At 52.5% G+C, this 27,222-nt stretch overlaps 1 protein-coding gene across 1 annotated transcript in view; it reads left to right on the plus strand.

Annotated features, from left to right (window-relative positions):
- Positions 1–13,743, plus strand: part of LCOR (ligand dependent nuclear receptor corepressor) — a 75,572-nt gene extending 61,829 nt beyond the window's left edge. Inside the window, exons 7-8 of the mRNA XM_059730253.1 lie at positions 2,937–3,030; positions 5,812–13,743. Coding sequence (XP_059586236.1) covers positions 2,937–3,030; positions 5,812–6,781 — 1,064 coding nt within the window. The 3' untranslated portion in view covers positions 6,782–13,743. The remainder of the gene's footprint in view (positions 1–2,936; positions 3,031–5,811) is intronic.
- The last annotated feature ends 13,479 nt before the right edge of the window (positions 13,744–27,222 follow it).

Genomic DNA, 27,222 nt, shown 5'->3' on the forward strand with positions numbered 1-27,222 from the left:
GCCGGTAAGACGGCAAGCTCCCGTCCACCCCCGTACACCGTGTGCATGTGTACGGTGTATGGTGGTGCATGCATACGGTGCATTTGCGTGCTTGCTGTTGTGGCAGGATCTGATCCTCGGGGAGGTTTACTGGCAGCGTTGCCCTGTCTTGCTCTGACAGAACAATGGTTCTGAGGCCTGTGTTTTGTCTCAGTGTGTTTTAAAACGCTAGTTATTTGCTGGCAAATTGCTCGGCAAAGGCTGAGAGAGAGCGCCCTGGAATTGCACAATGGTTTCCTTGTTTGTATATTTAGTAGAAATTTCTTTCCCGCACGTTAAAAATTGCCACGCTCTGCAGAGCACGCAGTAAAGTGCTGCCGAGCTCGTGTCAAATAGAAAACCTTGCTTTCCATCAACTGCTTTTAAAGACGCAGATTCAGGGAGTAGCATTGTGGCAGCTGAGCATGTTGTTTTTCTTCCCTGAAACTGTTTTGCACAGGGGGGATCATCAGCGTGGTTGAATTCTGAGGGGCTTTTAACAGGCTGATATACAGTTGAGAGTTAACCCTTTGCCCTTTGTGAGAATCTGTTATTAAAAGGCGTCTGAAACGATCACAGCAGAAATAGGAAAGGCTCCTGCACCCCCGAGTGGGAAATCATTGTCTTCCATGCATGCACCTACTAAAAAGGATTATGTTTGAAAGCTCAGTGCTATTTTTATGTTTAACTAATGATGGGTATTTCGAGCATCTTTTATTCTATTTAATCCTCGGTGGTGGAGGTACATTTATGGAGGTTTCGGTAAGGAAGTTAACAAGAATTTGCTGCATGGAAACAGCCCCGTGGACGCGTGCCAGCCATGTCTGTGGCTGCCTCCTTCGGAAGCTAAACTGGATGCCGCAGGCAGCCGCTGTAGTGAAAGTTGTGGTGTCGACACCCTGTCCGTACCTCCAGGAGGTCTGGGCTGGGAAGACGGCGAGGTTAGAGGTTGTCGTGCAGCCAAGAGGAGTGGATTCCTGGTTGGGACTTGATACGGGAATCTCATTCCCATGCATGGATTTTTTAAACCAAATTTTAAGGAAAATTATTGACCTCTTCGGATCATTACAAAGTCTTTCCCCCCACAAAGAGATTTTTAGAGGGTCTTTTTTGTTTTCTATCCTTTTTAATGATGAAATTGTGTGCTCAAAACCCATATGTGTATCAACAGCTTGTTGAGGACCTGGATTCATTGCTTTTGGCCTGTGCTCTTGAACGGACAAGACATGGAAAACCTTTACCCATGCTCATAACACTCTTACCTAGTCTGTGCATGTGCTATTTCCATAAGAGAGGCAAGGATTTTTTGGGGTGATATCTCTTATTGGACTAAGAATATAGCTGGGATAAAGTTAGACAAGCTTTCAACTGCTAAGCTTTCTTCTTCAGGTCATCACTCTCTAACACTGCTAATTCCATAATTACTTATACAATAATGTGATTAGTCCATGTAATTACGCTTTACAGTTTACATTAATACTTGACAAATAATGAATGTGGCAGGCCGTCCCCCCCCACAAACCCGGTCTTAATACCGTGTTTAACAGGCTCTCTCGGAGCTACTGCAGTGGTGCCATTTCAGTGTGTACCTTTGTACATCTCCCCTGGGGCCGAGGAAGGGGAGCACTCGACAGCATCCTTGCTTGCTCTCAGGCACCCACGTCATGGTAATCCTCCTTGCAGAGGAAGGATGAATGTGGCTTCCTTCAACGTTAGGAGTCAGTGCTGCTTAGTGTCTTCTCCTGAGAAGCAAGCACTGCCCTGAAGAGTTGCTTGTCTCTTCGGCCATGCCCGGGTGAGAACTAGAAGTCCCTGCTTACTTGTGTTTGGACTGTAAAGCTTTTCCAAGCGCAGGGGGTGGGATGCCCTGCCCTGCAAGGCTGGCTTCAGCTTAATTTTTCTTGTTTTCCATATGCCACGAGAGAAGTTTGAGCAATCTGAGACCATCTCTGCATTCTTCATGTATTGCTCATGGACCTAAGAGTTGATGCTTACTCGAGCTATAGGTAGTTGGGCAAGTAGCTCTGGTAAGTCCCTCATCACCTGGTCCACAAGCCTCGCTTTTAAGGGCTGGCAATCCTCTCGGAGAGCTGAGCTGCTTTTAAAGAAGGCTGCTTGTGTTAAAGATGGCTGTAGTCCTGCTGTTTCTGGCAGGTTGGAGGCCTGGCTTTCCTAAGCAAAGATGACCTGCCCCACTCAGGGCGGTCTGGAAACTGGAGCAGAAACTCCAAGGTGTAAGTAAGCGTAGACGTGAAGTGGAGTGATAAAAGGGGACTGATTGCAGGGACAGGGGAACGTGGAGAATTCGGTAAAAGAAATTGGAGAAAAGCTTCCTTAATGCTAGAGCAGCAAGGCAGAGGGACGGTGTTTCCCGGGGAGCTGTGGCATGCCCTTCACTGGAGGGGTGGAAGAGGAGCCTGGGGCAGACGGGACAGAGTAGCACTTGAGGTTCTTCCCAGCCCTGCGACTCTGCTTCCAGGGACGTGGAGGATAAGGAGAGTGAAGTCCCTGGGATGCTTCATGGGGGCCGGGGGGAGAGCGGTGCAGGTGCTTTCCCAGCTGGCAGGCCGAGGCCTGTGTGGCTGGCGCTGGAGACTGAATTTCCACCCCAAATGACCCCATTCACACCCCTCCACGGGCTCAGAAACGAAGCAGGCCTCAAAGCAATGAATTCCAGGCCTAGCCTCAGGATTTGTTTTTCTCTAAATGTAGCTGGTCCTATGGGTTAGCGTTGCTGTCGCCTGGGTCTCGGTCCTGAACGGTTCACCTCCCCTGGCAGCGGCGTCTTCCTGGGCTCCTGACCCGCAGCGCCTTTGGGGTGTGAACAGAAAAGCAGCTGTACCAGTTAGTCCCCAAAGAAGGTGGTTTCAGCTGCGCCTGCTCCTTCCTGCGCTCAAGTGATCCTTTTCTCTCCACAGACGGAGTGCTTGATCTGTCCACCAAGAAGAGCCCTTGTGCCGGCAGCGCCTCCCTGAGCCATTCCCCAGGCTGCTCCACTACTCCAGGGAACGGGTAAGGGAAAGCAGTGTTTGTGTTTTAATAATCCATTCGAGGGGATTTAGCACAAATGTGTACCTTTTGCCTCCCGGCAGCTCACACTGATTGATCTTGGTTTAACCCTTTGGAGTAATGAGCGTTTTAATGTGGGCCTTTGCCCCCCTCCCCACCCTCCAAATCCCCCCCACAACCTTCCTCCCACCTGCCAAATAAAAGCTGATTGTAAAACAGGACTTCAAAAAAAAAAAAGTGTTAGAATTCAATACTTTTCTTTTGGCCAGTTTACTCCGAGAGCAGGTTTCCCTTTACTTTCTTCTTGGACTCAGTGACTAGCAGCGTGCGTAGGTGCGCGTAGCGTGTGCAGATGCTGGTTTTGAGAGGCAGCGCTACAGAAGGCCTGGTAGCTTCCGGCTCGTCAGCGGTATAGTCGATACGATAGCAGGAAGTCGATTTGTAAGCTCTCTATAGCATGAAGCCCGTTTAAAAGAGGAAATCGCAGCATTTTTACCACAATTAGTTCAGGGTACCAGAGAATATTCTATTAGCAAACTTGCTTCGAGGCTCCAGATTTATGATTATAGCTGCACCTGCCTCCTGGCTCTGTGTCCTCGGATGGGAACGAGGCGTTTGGACTGGAGGGGACAGGCTGAAAGTAAAGGGGCTCTGCGTGTTGACAAAGATGTTACCGCAATACCTCACTATAAGCGGAGAAGGCTTGACTAATGGAGTGCAGTAATAAGTCTTTTAGGTAGTTTACCTCAAAATATCTAATTCTTGGGTTTGACTTTACACTAAAGTCTTTTGCAAGTTGTTGGATTTTTAACAGCTAAAAACTTAGTACTGGCAACCATTGACTTGACTAACCTACACTATATTTTTTGATCCAGATTTGCAATGGCATTATTTCAGGACCTATTGCCAGGCAGTAAAAACTGCAATCTCAAGTATTTGCTTGTGCAGTCCCCTGTATTGAGGACCCCCTGCCCACACCTCTAAAAGAAACCTCCCCCAACTAGTTCTTCAGTATTTCAATCCAGAAAAGGTTATTTCCATCTCTGTTTTCTTGCTGCCGAGGCAGCAGAAGCCCCTGCGGCTCAGTTGTCTGCTTCCTTGTTTGTGTGTTAAGGTGGGGAAGGACATGTGGAGACCGCAGGTCCCAGCAGCTGATGCTCTGTCTGAGTCAGAGCCGTTGGGGTCCAGAAATGCTGCATCCCCGCACCTAGGACCCATCCGAGGTGCCTGCACAGGTGTGTTGCAGGTGAGGGCGACCGCAGTCTGCTCCGTCTGACACGAATTAGGGGTGGCGCTCTGTGCCCCTGCAAGCTGCCAATGCGATCTTAGGTTCGGTAACATTTGGGGCAGTGTCCTAGTGCACCGTGTTCCCCGCTGGCTCTGTAGCACAGTGTTGATCTGAAGAGCCAGCGGCAGTGCGAGCTGTGCCTCTTGCCGTTCTTTGGGACGGATGGATTTTGTTCAGCATCCATGTGGACTCGTGTTAGCCAGTTACAGCTTTTAAGCCACGTCCAGTTCTGGAGGGAGGTTAGCGAGCGCTGCAGGTGCTACAGCCAAGGGCCTAATGTAAGCGCTCCAGAAGCGCAGCGTAGCTTTCCTGCGGTGCTTTCCTCTCCTTGAAAAGCCTCACCTGATCTGCAACGGGATGGCTTCAGACCTCATCCTCTCCTTGAGCTTCAAAATGCAATTGCTTCCCTCTGACGTGCTTTCCAGTCTCCTCCTTTACATGACTGCGTGTCTGGAACGTGGAAAGAACTGAGGGTTTTGATCCTTTAGCCTGCTTCGCTTCTGATCGGTGGCATATTTAGATGACTAAAACTAGCCTTGATAAGCAAAATATTAAAAAAAAACAAGTGTTTCCTTGCTACGAGAACACCCTTTGAAAGCAAGGCGTGTGAAACGCAAACAAGTACTTCTAAAGATTAAAAACCCCCACTGATTTTTCCTGTTACTAACCCTGGATATGGACTAAACTTTGTAGAGTTGGAACCCGAATAACGGTTCTGGAGGTAAGAAGGAACCGTTTCTTTTAGCCTCGGTGTATCTCAAACCGACTCGGGGATGCGCGTGTCTGCGATTAGTTGTATTTAAAAGGAAGAAGTGGGGTAAGTTCAGGTTAGTGCACGGCAGCGTGTCTGTGTGTGATCTGCCGCATCCCAGCTCGTACGCTGAGCGTACAACACGTACACGCCTTTGAGTCCCGTTAAGCCTTTTGGTCCTGGGCAGCAACTCTTGCATGCGGTGTATCCAAACAAGGCCCAGGTCCCCCCCGGGGGTACGCGCTGCAAGCGGCAGTCCCGTTTGTGTCGATCATGTCGCATTGTGTATCACTTGGCTTACTCTTTTATTACTGTGCTTGTTTAGTGGTAACGTCACACTAGTAACACAGTCGTGTATAGATCTATGGAGACTGACTATTACTTTGTAATTTATAATTAAGGTGCTATTTTCAGGCGCTTGCGCGAAGCCTTTTCTGCTCCGAGAATTTGTGAACCCAACCAGAGACCAGCCACGAGGTTTCCTTTTTCTTTGCCCAAAAAGCTTCTCTTTTTTTTGCGAACAAGGTTTTTTTTTGTTTTTTTTTAAATGACTGATGCTGAGACTTAAAAAAATAAAATAAAATAAATAAATAAAAAAAATCTAAAAAAAATTAGAGAAAAAAAATAAATAACACAAAAAGTGATGTTACCCAAGCAAGGCCTTCTAATAAAGGAGTGGCCCTCTCACCCATCCCTCCCTACCTGTGCAAGTTCTGCTCACATCAGTTTCCTTCCATCCAATTAGGCGACCTGGGAGACCCAGCCAGCACCATCCAGAGGGACACCGGAGTGGTGATGGGGTACCTCCAAGAAGCTTGCAGGATGGCACCAGGGAAGGTTATAGCCACTCCACAGCTCTTAAAGTGCCGCTGGCTCGATCACTGCAGATTAGCGAAGAGCTGCTGAGCAGAAACCAGTTTTCTACCGCTGCCAGCCATGGGCCATCTGGACTGCAGAATCATGGACAGCACTTAATATTATCCAGGGAGGCTTCTTGGGCAAAACCACACTACGAATTCAATTTCAGCCGCATGAAATTCAGGGGAAATGGTGCACTCAGCAACATCAGTGACCTTCCTTTTCTTACAGAAAACTCTGCCTTTCAAAAAATGGCACTTCAAACTAAACAGGATGGGAAAAAGGACATGAGCCATTCGTCTCCTGTGGATTTAAAGATACCACAAGTTCGAGGCATGGACCTTTCATGGGAGTCCCGCACTGGCGACCAGTACAGCTATAGCTCTTTGGTAATGGGTTCACAAACGGAGAGCGCGCTTAGTAAAAAGTTAAGGGCTATTCTTCCGAAGCAAAACAGGAGAAATTTGCTGGAAGCTGGACCAGATTCCTGGGGCTCAGATGCTGAGCAGTCTACCTCTGGACAGCCATATCCCACCTCCGATCAAGAGGGAGATCCTGGCTCCAAGCAACCTAGGAAGAAAAGAGGGAGATACAGACAATACAACAGCGAGATCCTGGAGGAAGCAATCTCTGTGGTTATGAGCGGGAAAATGAGCGTTTCGAAAGCTCAGAGTATTTATGGGATTCCCCACAGTACACTGGAGTACAAAGTTAAAGAGAGGCTGGGCACTTTGAAAAACCCTCCAAAGAAAAAAATGAAATTAATGAGGTCGGAGGGGCAGGAGGTTTCGGTAAAGATTGAATTAGATCCCCAGGGAGAAGCAGCACAAAGTGCAAATGAATCAAAAGATGAGTAGGGAGGCTGTAGAGTGCCAATTACTTTACAAACTGGGTGAGCACTACTGCATTGTTCAACCACCGCCGAGTGCACCTCATTCCTCTCTGCCACCTAGCGTAGATTCGTGTGGACACAGGTGAAAGGTGTGCTCTGAATGTCGCATATTTGTAAATTTTCTAGCCTGGTCTGGCTCAGAATCTGCCCCCACCTTTTCTTTCTTTGTCTTTTTTTCTTTCCCCTTTTTTTGCCTTTGCATGTTTCTCTACTGTTCTAGAGAACTGAGTTACCTCACTAAAGAGCGCAGACACGTGGAAGTGGACTCCTTACCTGTAGAGCCTGCCTGTACTTTTGTTGTTTGAATTCTTTTTTCCATGTTTGCCTTTCAAAAAGCAAGTCCACTTCGTTAAACCGATTCACTCGTATACCAGGCTTTTTTGAATGAGAATCAGACTGTCATTTTGTAATTCAGAATGCCTCACATTCTCCAGAAACATTTTTTTTTTTTCCTTCTTCTTCTTTCTTTCATCGAGTTGATTGAAGGATTAAGGTAAATCAAGCTCTTTGAGGAATGGCAGAGCTCTTGAACTTGGAGATTGGTTATTAGATAGGTAATCAATCGGGTCTAATTAGGCTTTCTGCCATTTTCTTTCTAAATTCAATTTATGTACCATTAGCAATCTGCTTAGTGCTCACCCGGAGGGGCGGGGAGGGGAAACTACATACACTACCTTCAGAAATACTTCGGTTAATGACGTAGTAACACTACCTTCACTGTAATTTTGTTTGATACTTTCTAAGGGTGAGATTTAGACTCACCTGTCTGAGGATGTAGCCTTATCTCACGGAAGACGAGCTCCTCGTGGTCAGGAGTGGTCAGGGTACACTAAACGATGTATTAGGGTATGCCTCGTTTTAACAGAACTGTGGTTCTTTGCAACCTATACACTTTTTACAGGCGTGATTCAGAGTTTACTGAACGGTGTGGTTCCAACAACTAGTTTAAGCAACTCTAATCGGGGAGAGGGGGGTACGTGGAACAAATTACTGTGATCTTGCAAAAAACAAAAAAACCACAAAAAAAACCCACAACAAACCCGTGATCTCATGAACACGACAACCTCAATAGTCTGCCCAAATATCCACGCTAATGAAGGAGCTGTGTTAATGTTCAGGGAAGAAATAAAACACGCAGGTAGCCTGACCGGATTTGGGCTCCACATCATATCTAGCTGTAACACTGTCAGGGTCGAACACCCAATGGGTGTTTCCTTTTTAAATACTACAGTTGCCAGTAGCAGGAAATACTCTTGTATATCCTGCATATATATATATATTTTATTTTATTTTTTTTTTGGTTTTTTTGGGGTTTCTTTTGTTTTACCTACTGTTGGTTTAATAGTGGTTTAGTGCAGCACGCTAGCCTAAGCAGATAAACATCATATAAGCACTCCGTACACCACGAATCCACTCTTTTCCACGACAGTGATATTTTCATCCTTCTCTAGATCCAGGATAAGTTTTGTACAGAACTTTGGTCTTTGATGCTTTCTGCAGGAGCGGTCAATAGCTCGATACAGCTTACTGGACTTACTACAGTTTGACCAAATCAGAATGGCTGGTTCTTCAGGTAGAAACGATTTGCTCTGAATTTCAATCTGTGCAAAAGGTTGCTAGGACTGCCATTGTCCTAGGTGCACGACCAAAAGAAGCGTTGGGATTTGTGTGTGTGAGAGCATTAAGCGCTGTTGGTGATTGAAAGTGGATGCTCAAAGTTCACTGGAGGACGACGTAGATAGCCCCAGGGCTGCTGAATAAATTCTGGAGCGGTTAATTCAATTAGCCTTTTTGTTTTAGATATCTATCTATCTACCTATCTATCTATCTGTCTATCTATCTATATATATATATATATATATATCTTTTCCAGCAACCTATTATGTTCAGAGGTTAGGCACACCATTGCTGTCATTTTAAATATGCACTGCTCATTCTTGAGAAGGACTGGGCTCTTGGCCCAAGTATGCTGTGTTTTTCTTTACTTACTCTATTTCAACACTCGAAAGCCTGGTTCCTCTTAGCTCTCTAGCTGTCGCGGCCGCATTTAAAGCAGTTTTCCGTTCGGTAGCTAGACTCTGCAGTGTGTTCCAGTGTCGCTGGGGATTGCAATAAAGGTGCAGTGAAATGCGTGGCGGGTTCATCGGTGGTTGAAGGTGAGGGCGGTAGGTTTTGCTGCAAGCTAGAAGTGCAACACTTGCATAACGCTGTTCGGAGAGGTTTAACCTTTTGGCAGTTGTCTTTATTTAGGTGAGGTATGAGTTGAGTTTTATAAAACTTGTCCTTATAGTGTACGGTGGAGTGATCATTTTACTAACGTGACTATTTTGTACGTGTATGGTTAAGTGGATGACAATCGTGCAGCAGAAGAATGGTGTGCCTACCCTTGAATGCTGCAGTTCAAAAAGAGAACTTGTCTTGTGTCATTTCCGACTGTAGGCTAAGGCTTGTAAATAGACAGTGAAAAGTTGAGTACTCTTTTTATTATTTGCTTTGGTTAGAAAGTGAATTTAAAAAAACAAACCAAACGCTTAACTTTCTCAGATAAACGTCCTGAGACCTGAAGATTGTAATACTCATGTCTGCGAAGCTTTTAAATGTTAACACTTGAGATCTGTGAGAACTTAATATTCAGGTAATCTTTCTTTCCCGAGAAGCTTTTGAACAACCATATTTCCTCCAAAGGTCTCTGTTTAAAAAGAAAAAAAAAGAGAAAAAAAAAGTGTAGATTATTTTTTAAGCACTAATTGCATTACGTTGGTAACTGCAATATAAAATAGCCATTATTGTTTTGTGAAGCATGGTTGAGATTCGTTAGTGGTCCCTTTTTAAAATTTCATGAGCCTCTCAAAAAAATAAAAACAAATTAAAAAAAAAAAGCTGCTGAATATTCGAAAGATATATATTTTACCTTATTGTAGGGTTTGTAAATTTAGTCTGTAATATTCAGGTGCACCTTTTAATGTTAAATCTTTGTTTCAAAGTCCATCGAACGTATTTTCTCCGCGGTGATTCATCCCGTGACTGGTCTCACTCCAGGTGCTGCAGTGATTACTGATGTTTGATTTCTTTCGTTCACGACGCATTCTCGACAGGCGCTTTCAGTGTAGCCGTGCGCGTAGTATTTGGGATCCTTTTGAATAGATAATTGGAAGTAATGTTTGTCCATTAGCATGCTTAATTTTCTGCTGACCGGCAGTTTGCGTGGCCAGACCCCCCAGTCGAGCGTGTGCTGCGGTGGGAAGGTTGCGGCTCGCAGCCGTCTGTAACAAAAGCCTCGTTTCTCAAGTTATTACCGGTAAGTGGACGCTTGCTACTCGGGCCCGTTGGACAGGAGACAGGGTGGAAACCTCGTCCCTCTTCCTGCTCTCGGGAGCAGGCGGCCCAGCCCGGCCCGTCCGGCGTTCCCAGGTGCTCATGTTCACTCCTTCCTGAGGGTGCCCATCAGCTGTGGTCATTGGATTCAGCAGTATTGTTGTGTGCTCCGTTGATGTTGTCGGAAAAGGCTGACACCAAGAAACTGTGAATCAAATACTTGTGGCAGTCTCTGGGTTTTTCAGTCCAGGTATCACGAAGGAGAATCCCTCTCCCTGGTTCCCAGCCTAGAAAAGTGAGTTCCTTATTCTGTGTGTACACAGTTCGAAGAATCAAGTTGCATATCGTGCCGAAGTTTAGATGTTGCTCGGTCAAGCTTTGCTGCAGCATGTCGCTGAAGACGAGTCGGGTCCTGGTGTGGAGTTGGTTGTCGTACAGTTCAACACGTGTGAAGTGTAGCGGATTTTATTTGGACCTGTGAAACGTGAGAGTGCTTTGTTAGTGCCCCGGCGAGTCCGCGACCGTTGTCACCTCGCTTTCAGCCAGCTGGATCCTCCTCCCACTACGTTGTAATAAGCAGCCTTACCTTGGCCATGGCACTCGAGCACAGCTGGAAAGGGTCGCACGCTCCAGCTGGGTGTTGCAGAGGCAGGGAGCATTTGGGCTAGGTGGTTTCTGTCGGGAGATCCCCAGAAGTGTTCCTACCCTAAATTTTCCTGAAACGGGTTTCACGAAAGGTGCGCACTCGTTGCCTCTCGCTCGGTAACGCGTTCGGCCTCTCCAGTCGTATCAGGAGCTTTTCTTTGCGGTTCTTGCCCAAGCTGCTGCGAGGACGCTCTGGGCGCACGAGAGGCAGCCGCGCGTGGCCGTTCAGACCGGTCGGGGCCAGACGGAGGACGAGTCGTGCCATTTGTGGCGGACCCGCGTTTGCAAGAGTCGGAGCGTTTCCTTCGTGGAGATGCTGAGAAGCGCGTTGCCTTCCCACAGGAATTGGTTAGGGTTTTGCGAAGCTACCTGGGAAGCCGTGCGCTAGGCGTGGGGCAGACTGAACGGCAGAGTTCGGTTCAGATCCAGCGGCGTTGTGCTCGCTGGACAGGATGGTTGTGCCGGTGACAGGTGGAATGAATGCATGCTCCCAGCTGCGTCTCTTCGGTCGGCGTAGGTTTTAGTCTCTCTTCTGGGCTGTCCTTGAGCTTTCGGGGGTGGTGGGGGAGATCGTTGAATGTGTTCCTGGAGCGAAGGGAAATGCTGTGCAGTTCCCTTGTCTAGGCCCAGAGCAGTGCTGCTCTGATCCAGAAAATGGAGAGTTTTTGTTCTAATGAAGACGGGATCGGGACTCTTCATCCTCGGGAGGCGTACGCCAGCTCCGGCTCCAAACCTGATGAAGGAGAATTTTTTTATGCTGTACAGAAAGCTTTATTTGTCACGGTGATTTTTGTCTTAAATTCTCTGCCAAAACAGGAAGGTAGCACAGGGAGGGTTGTGTTCCCTACGCTTTGGTGAGGCTTGGGAGGATCTTGGTTTTCCCCACAGAGAAGCTTCAGCGACGAGACGCGGGCCGGTTGATATCCTGTCGATCGATAGGAGCACACAAGCTACATCCGCAGGATTCCCTTTCCGGGATGGGTTTGGCTCCTGCCAAGGTTTTCGGGTCCTTTTGAAGCGTATTCAGAACTCTAAATTAGATCCTGCAGAAACCTGAAAGTATGCACTGCTAGTTAGTTGTGGTTCTTTTGGATGTAGCAAATATTATAATCACTAGATTTACTCTTTCTTAAGTATGTAATATATACACATTTCATCATATCTCGATCACTAAACAGAGATGTTATCCACTCAGACAAACTGATCCACAGGTACACTCCACATATACCAAAAAAGCCCCGTGAGCAGTCGCATGTACACATCCCACCGCTCACCTCGCTCGCGGATCCTTGGGTTTGACTAGGGCAAGACTTGTATACCAGTATTACAGCAGTCATGGATTTCGTGTCCTGCAAAATTACACCCGTACTCAGGTAATCTCCTGGAAACCTTCAATTTAAGATAGCCTTATATAATCCTCATGAAACTTTACGAGCCCAGTTGCAAGCTCTGGTTTCTCACCCTTATTACGGTGGCGAAGGACTTTTACAAATTTTGCCCGGAATATTTCATTGTCTTTTACAAAACATGCCTCACTTGTCCCTAACGAGCGAGTGATGGAATTTTGCAAGGCTCTAAGTAATTATCTTTGCAAATACGTCGGTCTCGGCAGGCGCGATGGGAGCTTGAACAGGGACGTGGACAGATGCGTCGGAAGAGAATTTTAGTGGTCGCTAGCCAGATCAAATCTGACCGAGAGTCTCTCTTTTCCGCCCCAAAAAACAAAGACATCACAGCTGCTACAGCTCTTACTCGTTCTATCAAATAACCGGTGCTACATTTCTCAAAGATTTTTGAAGATCGTTTTTATGCACGCGAGAGCGTGCGCAGTCAACTTGCCTGTCGCCATGAAAGCGCGGCTGACCCGTGGTAAATTACCAGAAAAGGGAGAATTTTAGCACTTTTTCTGTTAACAGCACTAGAGTCTTAATTTATCTGGTCTTCAGAGTCTTGGATACTGCAAGTGTTACAGCCTGAGATCATTATTAACCACTTTTCTGGTCAGATCACAAGTTCTCTTGAGAGATGAATCTGTCTTGTAAAGAAGACTACAATATTTTATAACGTTCAGGCAGCGGGCGTGCAGATGCCTGATGTTTGAAAGAAACATTTCAAAAGACCATTTCAGGGCTTGAAATTTGGAATCGGGGATGGTGGGGAGGGAGGAGGGAAGTTTCCCAAAATGAAACATCATTTTAGGCCGTTGTTTAGTGTTCGTTTTGACAAATATATCACTAGGAAAATGGGTAGGGATTCTTTCTCCCTTATGCCTTCAGGGAATGAGCAGTATTTGGCTGAAATTCAAGCCTTTTTACCATGTAAATTTTTAATATAAACTCACTGACATGCTTTTTACATCAGAGGACTGAAAATGGATCTTAATGTTTAAGTTGCGGAACGGTATATTTCTTAACCGAAGGGGGAACATTAAAAGAAAAAAAAAACCTAACTAGATTAGAATACCAGCATTAGTGAGCTTAAGGAATTTTAGTATGTAATAGCAAAGTATAGCAAAGTATTTGATTAAAAAACCTAATCTTGAACTGCTAGTCTGTAACTAGGTGCATTCTAATTTAGCAGGTGAATATTCTTTACTTATTGATATATGATGGGCTTTTTGCAAATAGAAACCTTTATCTGAGTCCCAGGTGTTGCTTGTCCGGATGGGATGTATGCTTACAGCAGCTTACTGCTGCTTTAAAAATGTATAAAATATGTTTTGAGTGTTTGCTCATAACTCTTTCTAACCTCCACTCGTTCAATCGTCAGGCGTTGGTATTTTATCAGTCCGCAATGTAAGTTGAACTAATGTTCTTAGGAATCCAACTTGTACACACACTGTTTAAAAACCCTCAGGGACAGTTTACACACTATCCTCACTCAATTCAGGTACTTGTACTCTATTCTTAAACCTAGCAGTGACTTGTATTTTGTTTTGCTTTTCTTTTGACGTGCTGATAGCACATCCTTGATGAATGTCAACTTTAAAACTCAGTTCAGGTATCCAGGTATAACTCAGCCAAACGGATTTTAAAGCTGCATATTACTCTCCAGCACACAGTGCCTCAGACACTTATAGTGGCATTCTGTATATTCAGTTATTACTACTGAGCAGATCGTATGGGGGTTCCTGTTAGTATTGTATTGTAAGAAAATTCTATATATATTATATAATATGTATTATATTATATACATATATATCATAGATGTAATCGTAAACGTATATATTTTCAAATGCCACTACTAGCCAGCGCAGCTAAACCGAAATACATTCCCGACTGCTTCTGCTCGCTGTCCGGAGGCAGTTCCTTAACGTGGCTCTTGCTTCTTTCCCCCTCGCTGCTACTACTAAATTCAAGCACTGGTCCTTGGGTGTCTGACCTCCACATTCTAGTTATGCAATGTCTTTAGAGAATTCTGTGCACTGGCCACTGTGATGGAAACCAATGGGCCGGGCGTGCTTTGAGTTTATTAGTAGCCCTTCTGCCAAAGTTGGTGTCCGTGCGACCAGCGTGTAAACCCCTCGGCTAATCGGCAGAGGTGCGAGGCGGCGCCGGCGGTCTGCGGCATCGCTCCCACGTGCTCGGGAAGACGCGGGGGTCTCGCGTGCGTAGCGCCGGGCCTGCCCGCCGAAATCAAACCTGCCGCGACACCTCTGCTGTATTATCCGACGCTTTACAGCTGAAAAGAGTCCTCGCTCTATTTATATAGCCCATAGTCTCTGAAGAGTATGGAAAATGGCATTTCTCTCTGACCTCTAGAAGTTCAAGTGTCATGGGAAAAGAAAAAAAAAAAAACAGGAACCCCCTTTACTCTTATGGACCTCATTTCAATATACTGTTTACAGTTTGACGGAATTGTATAATTTAATATTTCTCTTGTACTGTAGTTTATATTTATTTACAGATTTTTTTGTACTGTGTGATTTGAACTTTTTTTGTTCCTTGCTATGATCAACGTTTTATGTAGTAGAGCACTTATGATCACAAATTAAGGTTTTTGGTTTGATTGCACTACATTAATTTTTTTTAACGCAGTTCTGATTTTTTGACTGGACTAAATAAGCTGTGTCTTAATGTATGTGATAAGTACTTTTAAATTTTTAATTCATGTGGTCCATTTATTTTTATTTTTTTTGCATTGTATGTCAAAAGCGCTAATTCTCTTGTTGTGCATGTGTAAGATTTAATGGCTCCATTGTATTATTTGACCATGTCATTTTGGAAACACATTCCCGGCTGTAATGTTGTGTATGGTAGTTTTCACTGGATGCTAGACTTTTCAAAACCACTATTCTTCTAATAAATTTTGTTGTGAAAACTTTAAAAAAAAAAAAAAAAAAAGAAGGATTCGAAATTGTATTGTTTCCAAACGTGCTTTTCGTATGGGCGCGGGAGCTGCCGGTGGTATCGTCAGCTCGGGATTGCCAAGAATAAAGCAAGCCAGGGAGGGAGCAAAGCGTGGAAGGGAAACGAAGGCTGGTTGAGGGATCGCGGTTTGAGTCTCCATCTGTTTCTTGTGGTGAGCAGGGCTCCCGACGAAACCTTTTTAGCAGGCGGGGAGAGGATGCCTGCGAGCGCTGGAAGTGCAATCTTGCTGCCGCTCCTCTTTCCACAAGCTCCCTGGCTCTCGCTTGCTTTTCCCCCCGGACACCCTAATTTTCTTTTTGCAGTAAATAATTTATCTAGTGGAGAGAGCATGGTCGCGCCACAAAATGTGGTAGTTGGGCTTCTTGAGGATTTATCGATGAATTGGGAGCGGAGGCTGCCTTCTCCTGGCGTGGTTCGGCGTGGCTTGCCGATTTACCTTCCCGGAGAGGTGGGCTGCGAGGTGGCGGTGCCGGCGCGCCTGGGGCTGGCTGGCTTGCCTGCGGAGGGAATCAAACCCGGAGGCTTGCGGCTGGTGGGCAGGAGTCGGCGCGAGAGCCCCCATCGGCAGTGCCCGCTCCTCCGAGCAGAGGGATGCTGGCAGCTCTGAGTAATGAATGGAAAGCGTCCAGGCCCTGCTCCCTGGCACCTCCTGCACTTGGCTCCGCATCGCGCTTCAGCTGTTCTTCAGCCCCGTCCAGCCTGGGCTTGCTGCAGCCGCTCGGAGCAAGCTCCATTAATGATACGGGAGAGGCCGAGTTGTGAGAAGTAGGTTACGGCGAACGTCGCGGGAAAAGATGGGATTTTCTCCGTTTCCAGCCATTCCTGCTAATGGTTCTCCTTGGACCTGGCAGGGACAGGGAGACTCTCCCTCGTGGACGGTGCAGTGGAAAATCTCCACCTTCGGCACCAGAAGTTGCTCAGTTCCTGCTAGCGGTGGTTAGGGCCCGCGTTTGCTAGCGCCACATTCAGTACGTGGCTAAACCCTGGACATCGTTACGCTGTTGTGCAATAGCTGCTTTTCCGTGCGTACTAACCCTGGTAATATAAAGCAAGAGGCAGCCGCTGAGGTTAATTGACACCCTAAAACATAGCATTTCCCATGTCTGTCTCTGGACAAATCCAGCGGGCTCGTCTGTGCAAAACCTAGCTGCCGCGTTTGTTGCTCGAGGAGATCTCTCTCTCTCCTTTTGGTTTCTTCAAGAAGGGCTGACAGGTTCTGGCCTTTTCTCGTTTTTAATGGAAACGTTTCTTCAGGCTTAGGGTTATCGAGACTGCGAGGGCTCTTTGGAGGTGCGGGAGAGGTGGAGGCAGACGGGCGTGAATCTAACCAAGTCCACACGTGCTACCAGCACCCCGAAAGTCCTCGCTCCAAGCCATGTCTGAGCAAAGGCAGAAAAGAGATGCAGGCCCTGGGTTTAACCAGCCCACGGGCCAGCCCCGGCCTGCAGAGAGGTCGGCTGTGATGTGGGGGTCAGCGGGACGGCCCCGCGGTGCTGCCCATCCGCACGTCTGCGCCTGGCCCTGGGGCCGAGGGCTGGGGAAGCTGGCTGCCCGCCCTCCGTGCCGCCTCCGTGGGCAGCCAGCAGGACCTCCGAGCTGCAGCCAGACTTTGGGGCAAAGAAGGGGTAATGCACAGCGTCACTGCAAGGGTTTGGTTTAAGTGCCCGCGTCTCTGGGATGTCTCTGCGGAGCTGCTTGAAGCTGACTGACTTCACGTCGGCGCTGAGACAGGACAGGTCCTGGGCTGGGATTGAAGCCTGGGCGAGCAGGGGGCTGATGCTGACCCCTTAATTGCAGAGGAGCCGAGCGCACGCCTGCATTGCTGCTAAAGCAGCGTCCTCGTGGTGCTTCACCTAGCGAGGGGCCGTGGACCACGCCAGCACCACCTAGGAGAAAATGCTCGGTCTGGGGTCAGGGCTGGGCATGGGGGGAGGTTGTGGGAGCAGAGGCAAGACTCTTTTACACAACGCCTGGTTAATGGGTGGGATTCGTTGCCACGGGAGGTGGCAGAGAGCACAGCCGGGGTCAGCAGGGGCCTGGATAAACTCCTGGAGGATCCACCTGTTCGCAGCTATTGAACAGGGCGGTCGGAGACGTTGCACCTCCAGTACGGGCGGGTGGCAGGGAGGGTTGTGAGTAGGGAAGAGGGCACTAGATCTGGCTCAACGCGCTCCCCCTGGGGCCTCCACTTCTGCCCCAGTCAGACGGGATAGCCGGCTAGCTGGGCCGTCGGTCTGACCCCGGGGGCTCGACGTTCCAGGAGGGGCCGAGTCCGCGGCGCCCTCGGGGGCAGCCACGCAGCTTGAACGCGAGGCAGTGGAAAAAGTGAAGGGACTAAAACTGGCGGGCGACATCTTTCCTCCCTGCACAGTTTGCCCTGGCATTTGTCACGAAGGGGGCCTCTGGGGAAAAGGAGGATGGAAAAGACCCGAACGTCTCGTACAGAAAAAAAGCCTCAAGAAAAAGCCCAGGGCATTCTTGCAGCGGTCTGCGTGTCGTGAGATGGGGTTTTTCCCCTCCTCGCAGGCCATCCGCCAAGCGTCTCCGAGCTGGGACAGGGAGACGCGCGTGCTGTAAGACAAGCGTTGCCCAAGGATGATTCTTTTCCCCTGAAAATGTTCTTCTTCCTGTTCCCTCATCTTCAGAGAGGCTGCCCAGGGGCCTACCCTTTATGGAAAGAGCATCTCCTCCCCAAGCTGGATAAGTCTTGTTTCGTCAAAACTGGCTTTTTAAAGACCACCCCCCAAAATTTAAGCTGATTTGCTAGAAGGGGCCAGGACTTGGTGCTCGGTCTGTCTGCTCAGCCAAGGGAATTGGCAGCTTAAACGTTCCTGCAGCGCTTAGACAAAAGCAGAAAGCCCAGCAGCTGGTCCCCAAAGTGCAAGGCAAGAGCTGGTCTGTTAAGAGCGTGAAGCGCCCGGTGGGAGGAAGATGCCAGATTGGCTCCTGTTTTCCAGCCCAGGCAAAGCTGAAGAAGGTCTGAAGCATCTTGAGAGCAAAGAAATAGAAATACTGCTGCCCAGGAGCTCACAGACCGACGTGGAGCTCCGCGCCGTCCCAAGGGACTGGCCAGAGGCGCGTCCGCGCTGCAGTCAAAGGCACGTTGCTAGCTGTGATGACGTGCGCACGAAGATGCAGCGACCCGGGCCCTGCCGGGCCGTACGGAGCTCATGGGGCACCGGGGTTATGTGCTCGGGCGGCCAGTCCACGCTGACGTTGGCACTGCTGCATCTTGATGGCATCTGGTACTGCAGGTAGTGCGGGTCTGGGCCTGCGTCTCTTCACGCTGGACGAGGTGCATCTTGACCCTGCCTCCTGTAGCCAGGGCTCAGGCCACGAGCAGGCAGGTTCCCTTCTCTTTTTGGCCTGTGTGAGAAGTTTTGCTGCGTTTGTGTGTGCAAAAGAGGGAGCGGGAAGGGGTCAGGTGTCCTGATCCCAGAAAGGCACCGTCCACTTTGTTAGAAGGTGCCCGTGAAGTCCAGCCCACGTGCACCGCGGCCTGGCCTGGCCCTGCCCTGCCCCAGAGGCTCACAGTTGTGGTCGGGGCATCCGGCTTGTTCCCTCCAAGCTTCCAGCCCTGTCCTCGGGTGTCAGCAGGGGCTGAAATGAGGTTTTACTTCCCAAAGTGGTGCTCCAAAAATGGCTGTGTTTGTGCGAGGGCTCTGTCCTAAGCTGCTTACAAGATGAGCTCTCTCTCTTCTGGCTTTTACACCTCCGAGCTCGGCCGCAGCTCTGGAAGTCCCGCTGGGCTTTGCTCGTCTCCTGCGGCGTGACTCATAACAGCGTTTTCTTGGTAGTAGATGAGCTGCTGGTAGCACCCATATCCCCCAGGGCTGGCAGCAGGTTGGCACAGGCAGAGCTCAGCAGTTTGGTGGAGGATGCCCAGGAATACTTCCAGCTCTTGCGTGGGGCTGGGGAGTGGACAGGTCCTGCCGGCAGGCCGGTTTTTGGGGAGGAAGGTGCTGCAGTGCTTCCCGGCCGGCTCAGGGTTCACCTGCTGACAGTAAAACGCCGGTGCCCCGTTCGCATGAGGGGCTCTGCTGTCGCTGCAGGTTACTTGCAGGCCCTGGTTTCCCTGGCGTAGGCGAGGGAGGTCTTCCCATGCACTTCCCATGAGCGCGCGATGAGCTCGTCTGCACCGGGCACGGTGCATGGGTGTTTGATGAGCAGCCTGAGCGCTCTGGTCCCTGCCCGCTGCGTCCGCACCTGAATCCAGGCTGGGCCAAGGCGGCCACGCCAGGCTCCTGCGGCCCTGTCCGTGCCGGGCTGCTTGGTGCCACGTGCTCTGCTCCCCGGCAGGCTCACGCTTGTCGGGGCAAAAGCCAGTCTCTATTCCTCTGATGCTGGCTGTTTCCTGAGCATCCGTCTCGACATCAGATCCGATGCCCCTCATCACTGGAAAGAGAAACGTGAAAGGTAGCATGAGTGTGACACCGCAGCCGTGACGGTCCCAGAAGAGTAGAGGCAAGGTCTCTCTGTGGACCGGCTGCATCGCTGGGATACTTAGACCCATTTTTGAATGCGAGGCATTTTTTGCAGGCCACTGTGCTGGCTTGTGCTGCTCTGCCCCGAGGAAGAACGCTTTGCGTGGGAAGCGGGGCTGACTTACCGACCGGCCGTGCTGCTGGGATGGAGATGGCCCCGAGCAATCCTTCCCCCTCCAAGCGTAAGACGTTCTCCCAAAGCCGCGGGGTGCAGAGAGGAGGGTCCGTGAGCTCAGATAGGTTCTCGCTGTCGGTGATCTTGAATATGAACAGATAAGAAGTGAGGGTGGCTCGGCCAAAGAGGCTCAGGAAGAGGGAGCTTTTAATAACAGGACAGCATTTCCTGGCCGAGGGTTCAGGCTCACGAGCCTTACAGACGTGACAGGTGAGCCCGGGAAGTGCCCGTTTTTTGTTTTAACCTGCTTCCCGGGCAGCAGCCCGCCCCGTGGGCATCAGCTGGAGCTGACACTGCGGGGACGGCTGCTTCCTATGTCGGGGCAGGCGCTGGCTTTGGAGGAAAGGGCCGCTGCAGTTAACACTGCCTTGATTTCCCCAGCTTCAGCGACCTGGAGCTTCCCATAACCTGAGATGGGTCCCGTCCGCCAACACCCACATTGCTGTGCAGTCCGTCAGAGGCAGGGGCGCCAGACCGGGGGATGGCGGCTCTCGGCCCTCAGGCAACAGCACTGGGCGAGCAGGGGTGTCTGCTCTGGGGTGTTTTAGCCCATCCTGGTGCAAACCGCTGCAGGGAGGCGTCCATCCGTGCTCCTGCCCATGTCACGATACAGTGACTTGTGGTCTCCAGGGGTTAGGGTTAGGGACACAGACCCTGGAGAACAAGATCTAAGGTCTCCACTTGCTGTCACAACCATAGAGCTCGTGTGTGGGGCGGCAGCAGCAGAGCCGTGCATTCGGGGAAGGGGCAAGGGAGCTCTCTGCCCAGTCCTACCCTGCCCTGTCTGCATTGAGCCGTGTCTGGTGCTGCTCTCTTGCAACCTGGTTGGGGGGGTCCATGCGTCTTCGAAGTGCTCGAAGGAGCAAACAGCTCTTTAAGATGCCGGGCGGCCCGTGCACGCTGCTAGCTGGCCGCAGGCTTCCCGAAGGGCTCGTGGGCACGGTGCCGACACCGGCATCTCCCTTCGGGAGGCTGTTGGCACCGCCGCAGGCAGAAACACCCGCCCTTAGAGTGTGGTTTTCTTCTTCTTCTTTGCAATTTTTCCTTCAAGTAAAAAAACCACCCTTGCTAATTAAAGAAATTAGCAGGGACGAGTGTGAAAAGCCTTTGAGAGCTGATGCAGGCAGCAGTGCTTCGCAGGGTGTCTTTTCCTGGTCCTACAGACATGGGCTGACTGGCAAGGGTGGCATCGCAGTCAGGGAGCTGAGCACTCGATGTCTTGCTGCTGGCGCTGAGCTGCGCCCCGGGACGCGGGAGCAGGGAGGGAGCGCGGCGTAGGTGTGTGCGGGGCTGGGTCGGTCTCTCACCGGGCAAAGGCTTCGCTGGAAGGCAGGTGGAGAAGGAGGGTGTGGCCCTGGGCTCGCCCCCAAACATCACTGCTCTGAAGGGTTAAACACGTGGGGGTGCCTGGGTGAATGAGCGAAGCTTGCAGATCGGTCCCCAGAGCCGCGCTCCTGCTTTCGAGATGCGACGCAGGCTTCCCAAACCCCGCGCGCCCGGCCGGGCCGCGGAAATCCAGGGGCCTTGGCAGGTCAGCCGCGGTTGTGGGTTTTTTTCCCTGCAGCGGTTTTGGCTGCACTCTGCGGAGTCGAAGCTTTTCGTTTTGACACGGAAAATGGCTTCTCCCTTGTCCTCGAGGCACCGGCTCCTGGTGGGACGACCGGCCTCGCTTTCCCCGGGGGGAGGCATATTCCTGAGCACGGGAAGGGGGATGCCTGAACTGGCTTGCTGCAAACCCAGGCGGAGGCTGTATCTCCCTGGCAGGCCGTCGCGGTGCAGACATAATCCATATCCGGTGCACAAGTCCCTTTGCCGTTGGGGCGCTTCCTTGAACAAAGCCAGCCGCCCTGGCGAAGGGCCTTTCCTGTGTTGCCTAGTGGTGTGATCCCCCCCCGACGCGCCTCACCAGCCTAGCCGTGCCAGCAAACCTTTGCCGTGTGCCCTTGGGCTCGAGGTGACCGCGGGGGCCGTGTCCTGGACTGCTGAGCCGGTGCAGAGCTAGGCAGGCGCGGGCACAGTCAGGCTGGGTGTTTCTCCCAATTGCATGGCCCTGAGAAATGCCCGCTCTTCCTTGTATCCTCAAGGCAAAGGGGCGCGCACAAGCTGCGCACGCCGCAGGGCTCTGCGCGTAGCCGGCCGAAGGTAAGTCCTTTCGCCTCTCGGTGCCTCGGTTTCCCAGCTGGCACATAGGGATGATGAAGCCTTCCCCCTGTGCACAGCCCTTGGCGACCCGCAGCGAGGCACTGCCCTTTGCGTGCCCACGGCCCAGCTCAGCCAGAGGACGGCAGCCCCCGGGGTTTGCCTGGGCGAGGGGTGAGGTCTCGGCACCCCTGGAGAGCTGTGCCAGGTGCCCGTCGCCCGCCAGGCTCAGATTTTCTCAGTTTAGAGCTGTGCTTTGTTTCTTTTGCAGCACAGTAATCCCGGTGTTTAGAGTGTCCTGAAAGGAACAGAAACACTTAGCCTTGAACTTCTGTTCTGCCACCGCTGCTTGTGCTGCTGAGGAACAAAACAGAGAATCCGAGGACGTGGGGATGGAAGGGACCTCGGGAGTCATCTAGTCCAACCCCCTGCTCCAAGCAGGGCCAGCCCCAACTGCATCATCCCAGACACGGCTCTGTCTAGTCAGGGGTTCAAAACCTCCCAGGATGGAGATACCACCACCTCTCTGGAGAGTAGGAAAAACACACTAGGAGGGTGGTGAAGCACTGGAACAGGTCACCTAACCTCAGCTTCCCTGGCTGCAGCTTGAGCCCATTGCTCCTTGTCCTGTATCTGCCCCCACTGAGACCAGCCCAGCTCCATCCTCTTTGCAGCCCCCCTGCAGGGAGGTGAAGCTGCTATTCAACCCCCCTCCGTCTTCTCTTTTTCACACTCAGTCAGCCCAGGTCCCTCAGCCTCTCCTCACCTGTCCTGTCCCCCAGCCCACAACCATTTTCATTGCCCTCCACTGGCCTCTCTCCAGTGTGTCCACATCCTTTCTGTAGTGGGGGCCACAGCTGGACACAGGACTCCAGATGTGGCCTCCCCGGTGCTGAATAGAGGGGAAGAATCACGTCCCTCCATCTGCTGGCAACACTCCTACCCGTGCAGCCTGGGATGCCGGTCGCCTTCCTGGCACCAAGGGCGCACTGCTGGCTCCTGTCCAGCTGCTTGCCCCCTGTGCCCCCAGGTCCTTCTCTGCAGAGCTGCTGCCCAGCCTGTTGCTCCCAGCCTGCATCGGTGCAGGAGATCACTCCCTCCTCGGTGCAGGACTTTGCACTTGTCCTTGTTGAACCTAATGAGGTTTCTTTTGGCCCAATCCTCCAGTGTGTCCAGGTCACTCTGAATCCTAGCCCGACCCTCCAGCATATCTGAAAACTTATCTCCTGAGCTGCTGCTCAAGGGCTTGTGCAGGGGGCAGAGGCTTCATGGTCCAGAGGGCTTTTGGGGTCCAGCGTTCTGGGTAGTTGGCGAGAAGTAGTCGCTTCCCCCAGCCCCTCTCTCCCCCCTGCTCCGCCCACCCCCAGAAGCCCCTGGCCCCACGCTAGCTGAAGATGCCCAAGGGCTCCTGACATCCGTGTGTCCTGGGGAGCCGTGGAGGCTGCACCCCTCCAGGCGGAGGATGCCTGGACCTGTTCAGCAGGGCGGGCAGGGGTCCCCGCTCCAAGCTGAAGGGCACCGGGGTTCAGTGCAGATGACCGGACCACCCCGGACCACCCTGCAGCGCCATACCTGGGCAGTGCCTGGGTATGAGCGGGAATAAATTGCTCCCTGCTCCTAGCTGGGTCATTAAGGTCTGCCTCGGCTTTGTGTGAGCCCTCGGGTGCTGTGTGCCAGAGCCGGGGAGGGCGGGTTGGCCACGGTACCACGGAGCAAATGAGCGCGCTCCAGCATGCAGCCATGCAAATAGCCTCCATGCGTTTTGCTGAGCGCTAATTGCTACGCCGCCACTGTTGCATGGCAACCGCTGCGCTTGTACAGCTGACAGCGACTGCCCCTTGATTTCTTGCCACCCTCCATGACGAACAGGAGAGAAGAAAGCCCAGGGCTGTACCGGGGAAGCGAGTGAGGGCTGAGAGCCAGGGGTCAGGCAGGGACGGCAGGGCCGCGGGTGTCCGGAGGTGCAGGGGTGCTGGAGCTTGCTCTGCCGTTCCCCTGGCAGGGTCCTCACGGCGGCCCAGGGCCTGCCCCAGCCGCGGAGCATCTCCCAGATCCAGGTGCAGTCCAGGCCCCTTGCTCCCTGCTCCCTGGCAGCAAAGCTGCATCACGGGCACCTCCACTGCTCCAGGGACTGCCTGAGAGCGCCTGTGACGCAGCTCCACCGCACGAAACCTGCCCACGGTGCAGATGGGGGCTGCACCGAGAGCCCAGATCCCCCCTCCCAGCCCAGTGCCTCGCGTGTGGCCGGAGCACGTCCCTCCCAGGCTGGGTCTGAGGGCTGCGGGGACGGAGAGTCAGTTGGTGGTGAACTTCTAGACTTTAAGAAGGCTTTTGACACTGTCTCTCACCCCATCCTCATCAATAAATTAGGCGACTGCGGCAATGATGCCTGCACAGTTGGATGGGTAGAAAATTGGCTGACAGGGCGCACCCAGAGAGTAGTGGTGACGGGTCGTACTCAACCTGGCGAGATGTGGGCAGTGGGGTCCCCCAGGGCTCGGTCCTCGGGCCCGCACTGTTTACCATCTCCATCATGGACTTGGCCGAGGGGGTGGAAAGCACGCTGTCCAAGTTTGCTGGTGACACTAAGATGTGGGGTGAGGTGGACACACTTGAAGGGAGAGAGAGGCTGCAACTAGATGTAGACAGACTACAAAAGTGGGCAGACGAGAATAGGATGGGGTTCAACGCAGACAAGTGCAGGGTGCTGCACCTGGGGAGAAGGACTGCACAGCACACGTACAGGCTGGGGAGTTCCCTCCTTGAAAGCACAGAGGTGGAACGGGATCTTGGAGTCGTTATTGACTCCAGGATGAACATGAGCCGCCAATGCCAGACCGCAGCCAGCAAGGCCAGCCAGACCTTGTCGTGCATCCAAAGGTGCATCTCAAGCCAGTCCAGAGAGGTGATCCTCTCCTCTATGCGACTTTGGTCAGGCCGCAGTTGGAGTACTGTGTCCAGTTCTGGGCACCGCACTTCAGGAGGGATGTGGCCAGCCTGGAGAGGGCTCAGAGGAGGCCACCTGCTTGGTGAGAGGGCAGCAGGACAGGCCCTACGAGGAGAGACGGAGGGACCTGAACCTGTTCAGCCTCAGCAAGAGGAGGCTGAGGGGGACCTGGTGGCTGCCTACAAGCTCATCAGGGGAGATCAACAGCAAATAGGCAGAGCCCTTTTCTCCCCAGCACCGCCTGGGGTGACGAGGAACAATGGTCATAAGCTGATGGAGAACAGGTTTCGGTTAGAGATCAGAAGGCAATATTTTACAGTTAGGGTGGCCAAAATCTGGAACCAGCTTCCCAGGAAGTGGTCCTCGCCCCTACCTTGGGCAAATTCAAGAGGAGGTTGGACGATCCCCTGTCTGGGGTCTTGTGAACCAGCATCCATTCCTGCCTGTGGCAGGGGTCAGGCCAGGTGATCTGTTCAGGTCCCTCCTGACCCGAGCTACTAGGAAACTATGAAACCTCTCTCTTACTGCTCCAGTTCTGTGCCCAGGACCTGGGCCTCAGCGATGAGCTTCCAGCCGCCCTCCGGTAGAGCCAGGAGCAGGCGTGAGCAGCGCCGATGTCAGCCGCCATCGGGGCAGCAGGAATGACCCCCGTGGGGAGGGAGGGATGGCGCAGGAGTCCCTGCCTTGAGGCTGCTCCCCAGAGCCAGGGAGAGGAGTCCCATGGGGGGTCAGCTCATGCCACGCAGGTGCAGACAGCCGCCCGGACGATAGGAGGGCTCGATAGGAGAGGGTTCAAGGCACAGAAAGGCAGAGCCAGGCAAGGCCTGCGCAGAATCGGGGCCCCCAGGACTCCCCCCTTCTCTCCAGAGCGCAGCAGGTGCCGGCTTTATCCGCCCGCCCAGGTGCGCACTGTCCCCGCGCCCGCGAGGCAGACCCTTCGCATTGCATTGTCACCGTCGCGGCCTCCCCACCCTCCGGCCAGCCTTCCCCGGCGCCCCCAGGCAGCTGCCCCTGGCCTCACCCCCGGGGCAATGGGGTAAATCCAGGCCCTGGGGCCAGCTCCCAGCCCTGGTTCAGAGCAACTGGGGGGTCTGCCGAGCCCGTTCCCCCAGCCTGGCCCGGCCCGGCCCAGCCCAGCCCAGCCTCCCCACCCCAGGCTGGGGCTGAAGGTTTGTCGTCTCCATTGCGGCTGGGGACGGGGGCGGGATCTGCCGCTCCATTGTTGCACCTGGGCACCCTTTTGTGTAACCGAGCCCTGGAGCTGCAGGTGCAGCCGCGCGGCAGGACCAGGTGGGGCTGGGGCCGGGGCTGCTGCGGGAGGGGGGGATGCAGGGGACCCCGGCCTCCTCCAGCGGGTGCTGCCGGGGGCAGGGGATGCACTCCCAGGGTGGGTACAGCCCTGCCCTGAAAGGATCCTGGTCTCCCAGGGCGGGGGGTGCAGCTGGGGGGACCTGGGGGAGCAGGAGGCCTGTATCGCGGGGCCGTACCTGGCCTGGCTGCCCTGAGTGCACGCAGCGAGGGGGCAGGGGAGCAGCCAGGCACTGAGCCGGGGCCTGCGCGTGGGTCGAGGGCCCTGGAGGGGTGCAGCAGAGCTGGGGGGCGGGGGGCTAACGCTACCCAGACGGTGCTCCATCGCGGAGCCCTCTGCACGGAGCAGCGCAAGGGTTTGCCCTGGAGCACAGGGAAGGTGGAGACCCCCAGAGCCCACCCAGGGGCTTTCCCCAGCTCTGCCGGCTCCAGCTCACACGTACCTGGGAGCTCTTCTAACGTGTGAAGCCACAGACGTCTGTTCTTTGGTGCCTGGTGCGGCCCAGCCGGCGAGCACATCCTGCAGGCCCTTGTCTAATGCATGCCCAGCACTCAGCACCCGGCCTATCCTCTGCCCCCCCACTCCCTCCATCCTCTCTCCGTCAGCCTCTCTGCTTGCTGTGTGCGTTTGCAAAGCCCCTGGTGCGTAGCAGGTGCTGTCAAAAGCAGACGATGTTGGGATAAAAGTACGGGGCGCTTGGAGATGTACATGCAAGAGTGTCCTTGCATTGGGCCCCCAAGTGCCTCCGTCACGGGCCATCAGGTCAGGATTGCCCGGTCCTGGCTGCCCGGTGGGACTGGCACGGGTTTACTGTGGGCTCGAGGGGAGGCCCCAGTGGAAGCAGATGGGAGAAGGAATCAGAAGGTTTTGCTTCTGGACTGTATTGAAGGCCAAGCCGGGCAGGATGGAGCTGTGCACGGGCTTGCCGGAGCCAGCAAGTGCCTGCCCATACAGACGCCCCTGGGAGGGGCAGTGCAGGAAGGGAGAGGGCACAGGGGGGCACGGCCACCCACGTCCCCACT

Source organism: Alligator mississippiensis, chromosome 6 (genome assembly GCF_030867095.1).
Source record: "Alligator mississippiensis isolate rAllMis1 chromosome 6, rAllMis1, whole genome shotgun sequence".
NCBI lineage: Eukaryota > Metazoa > Chordata > Crocodylia > Alligatoridae > Alligator > Alligator mississippiensis.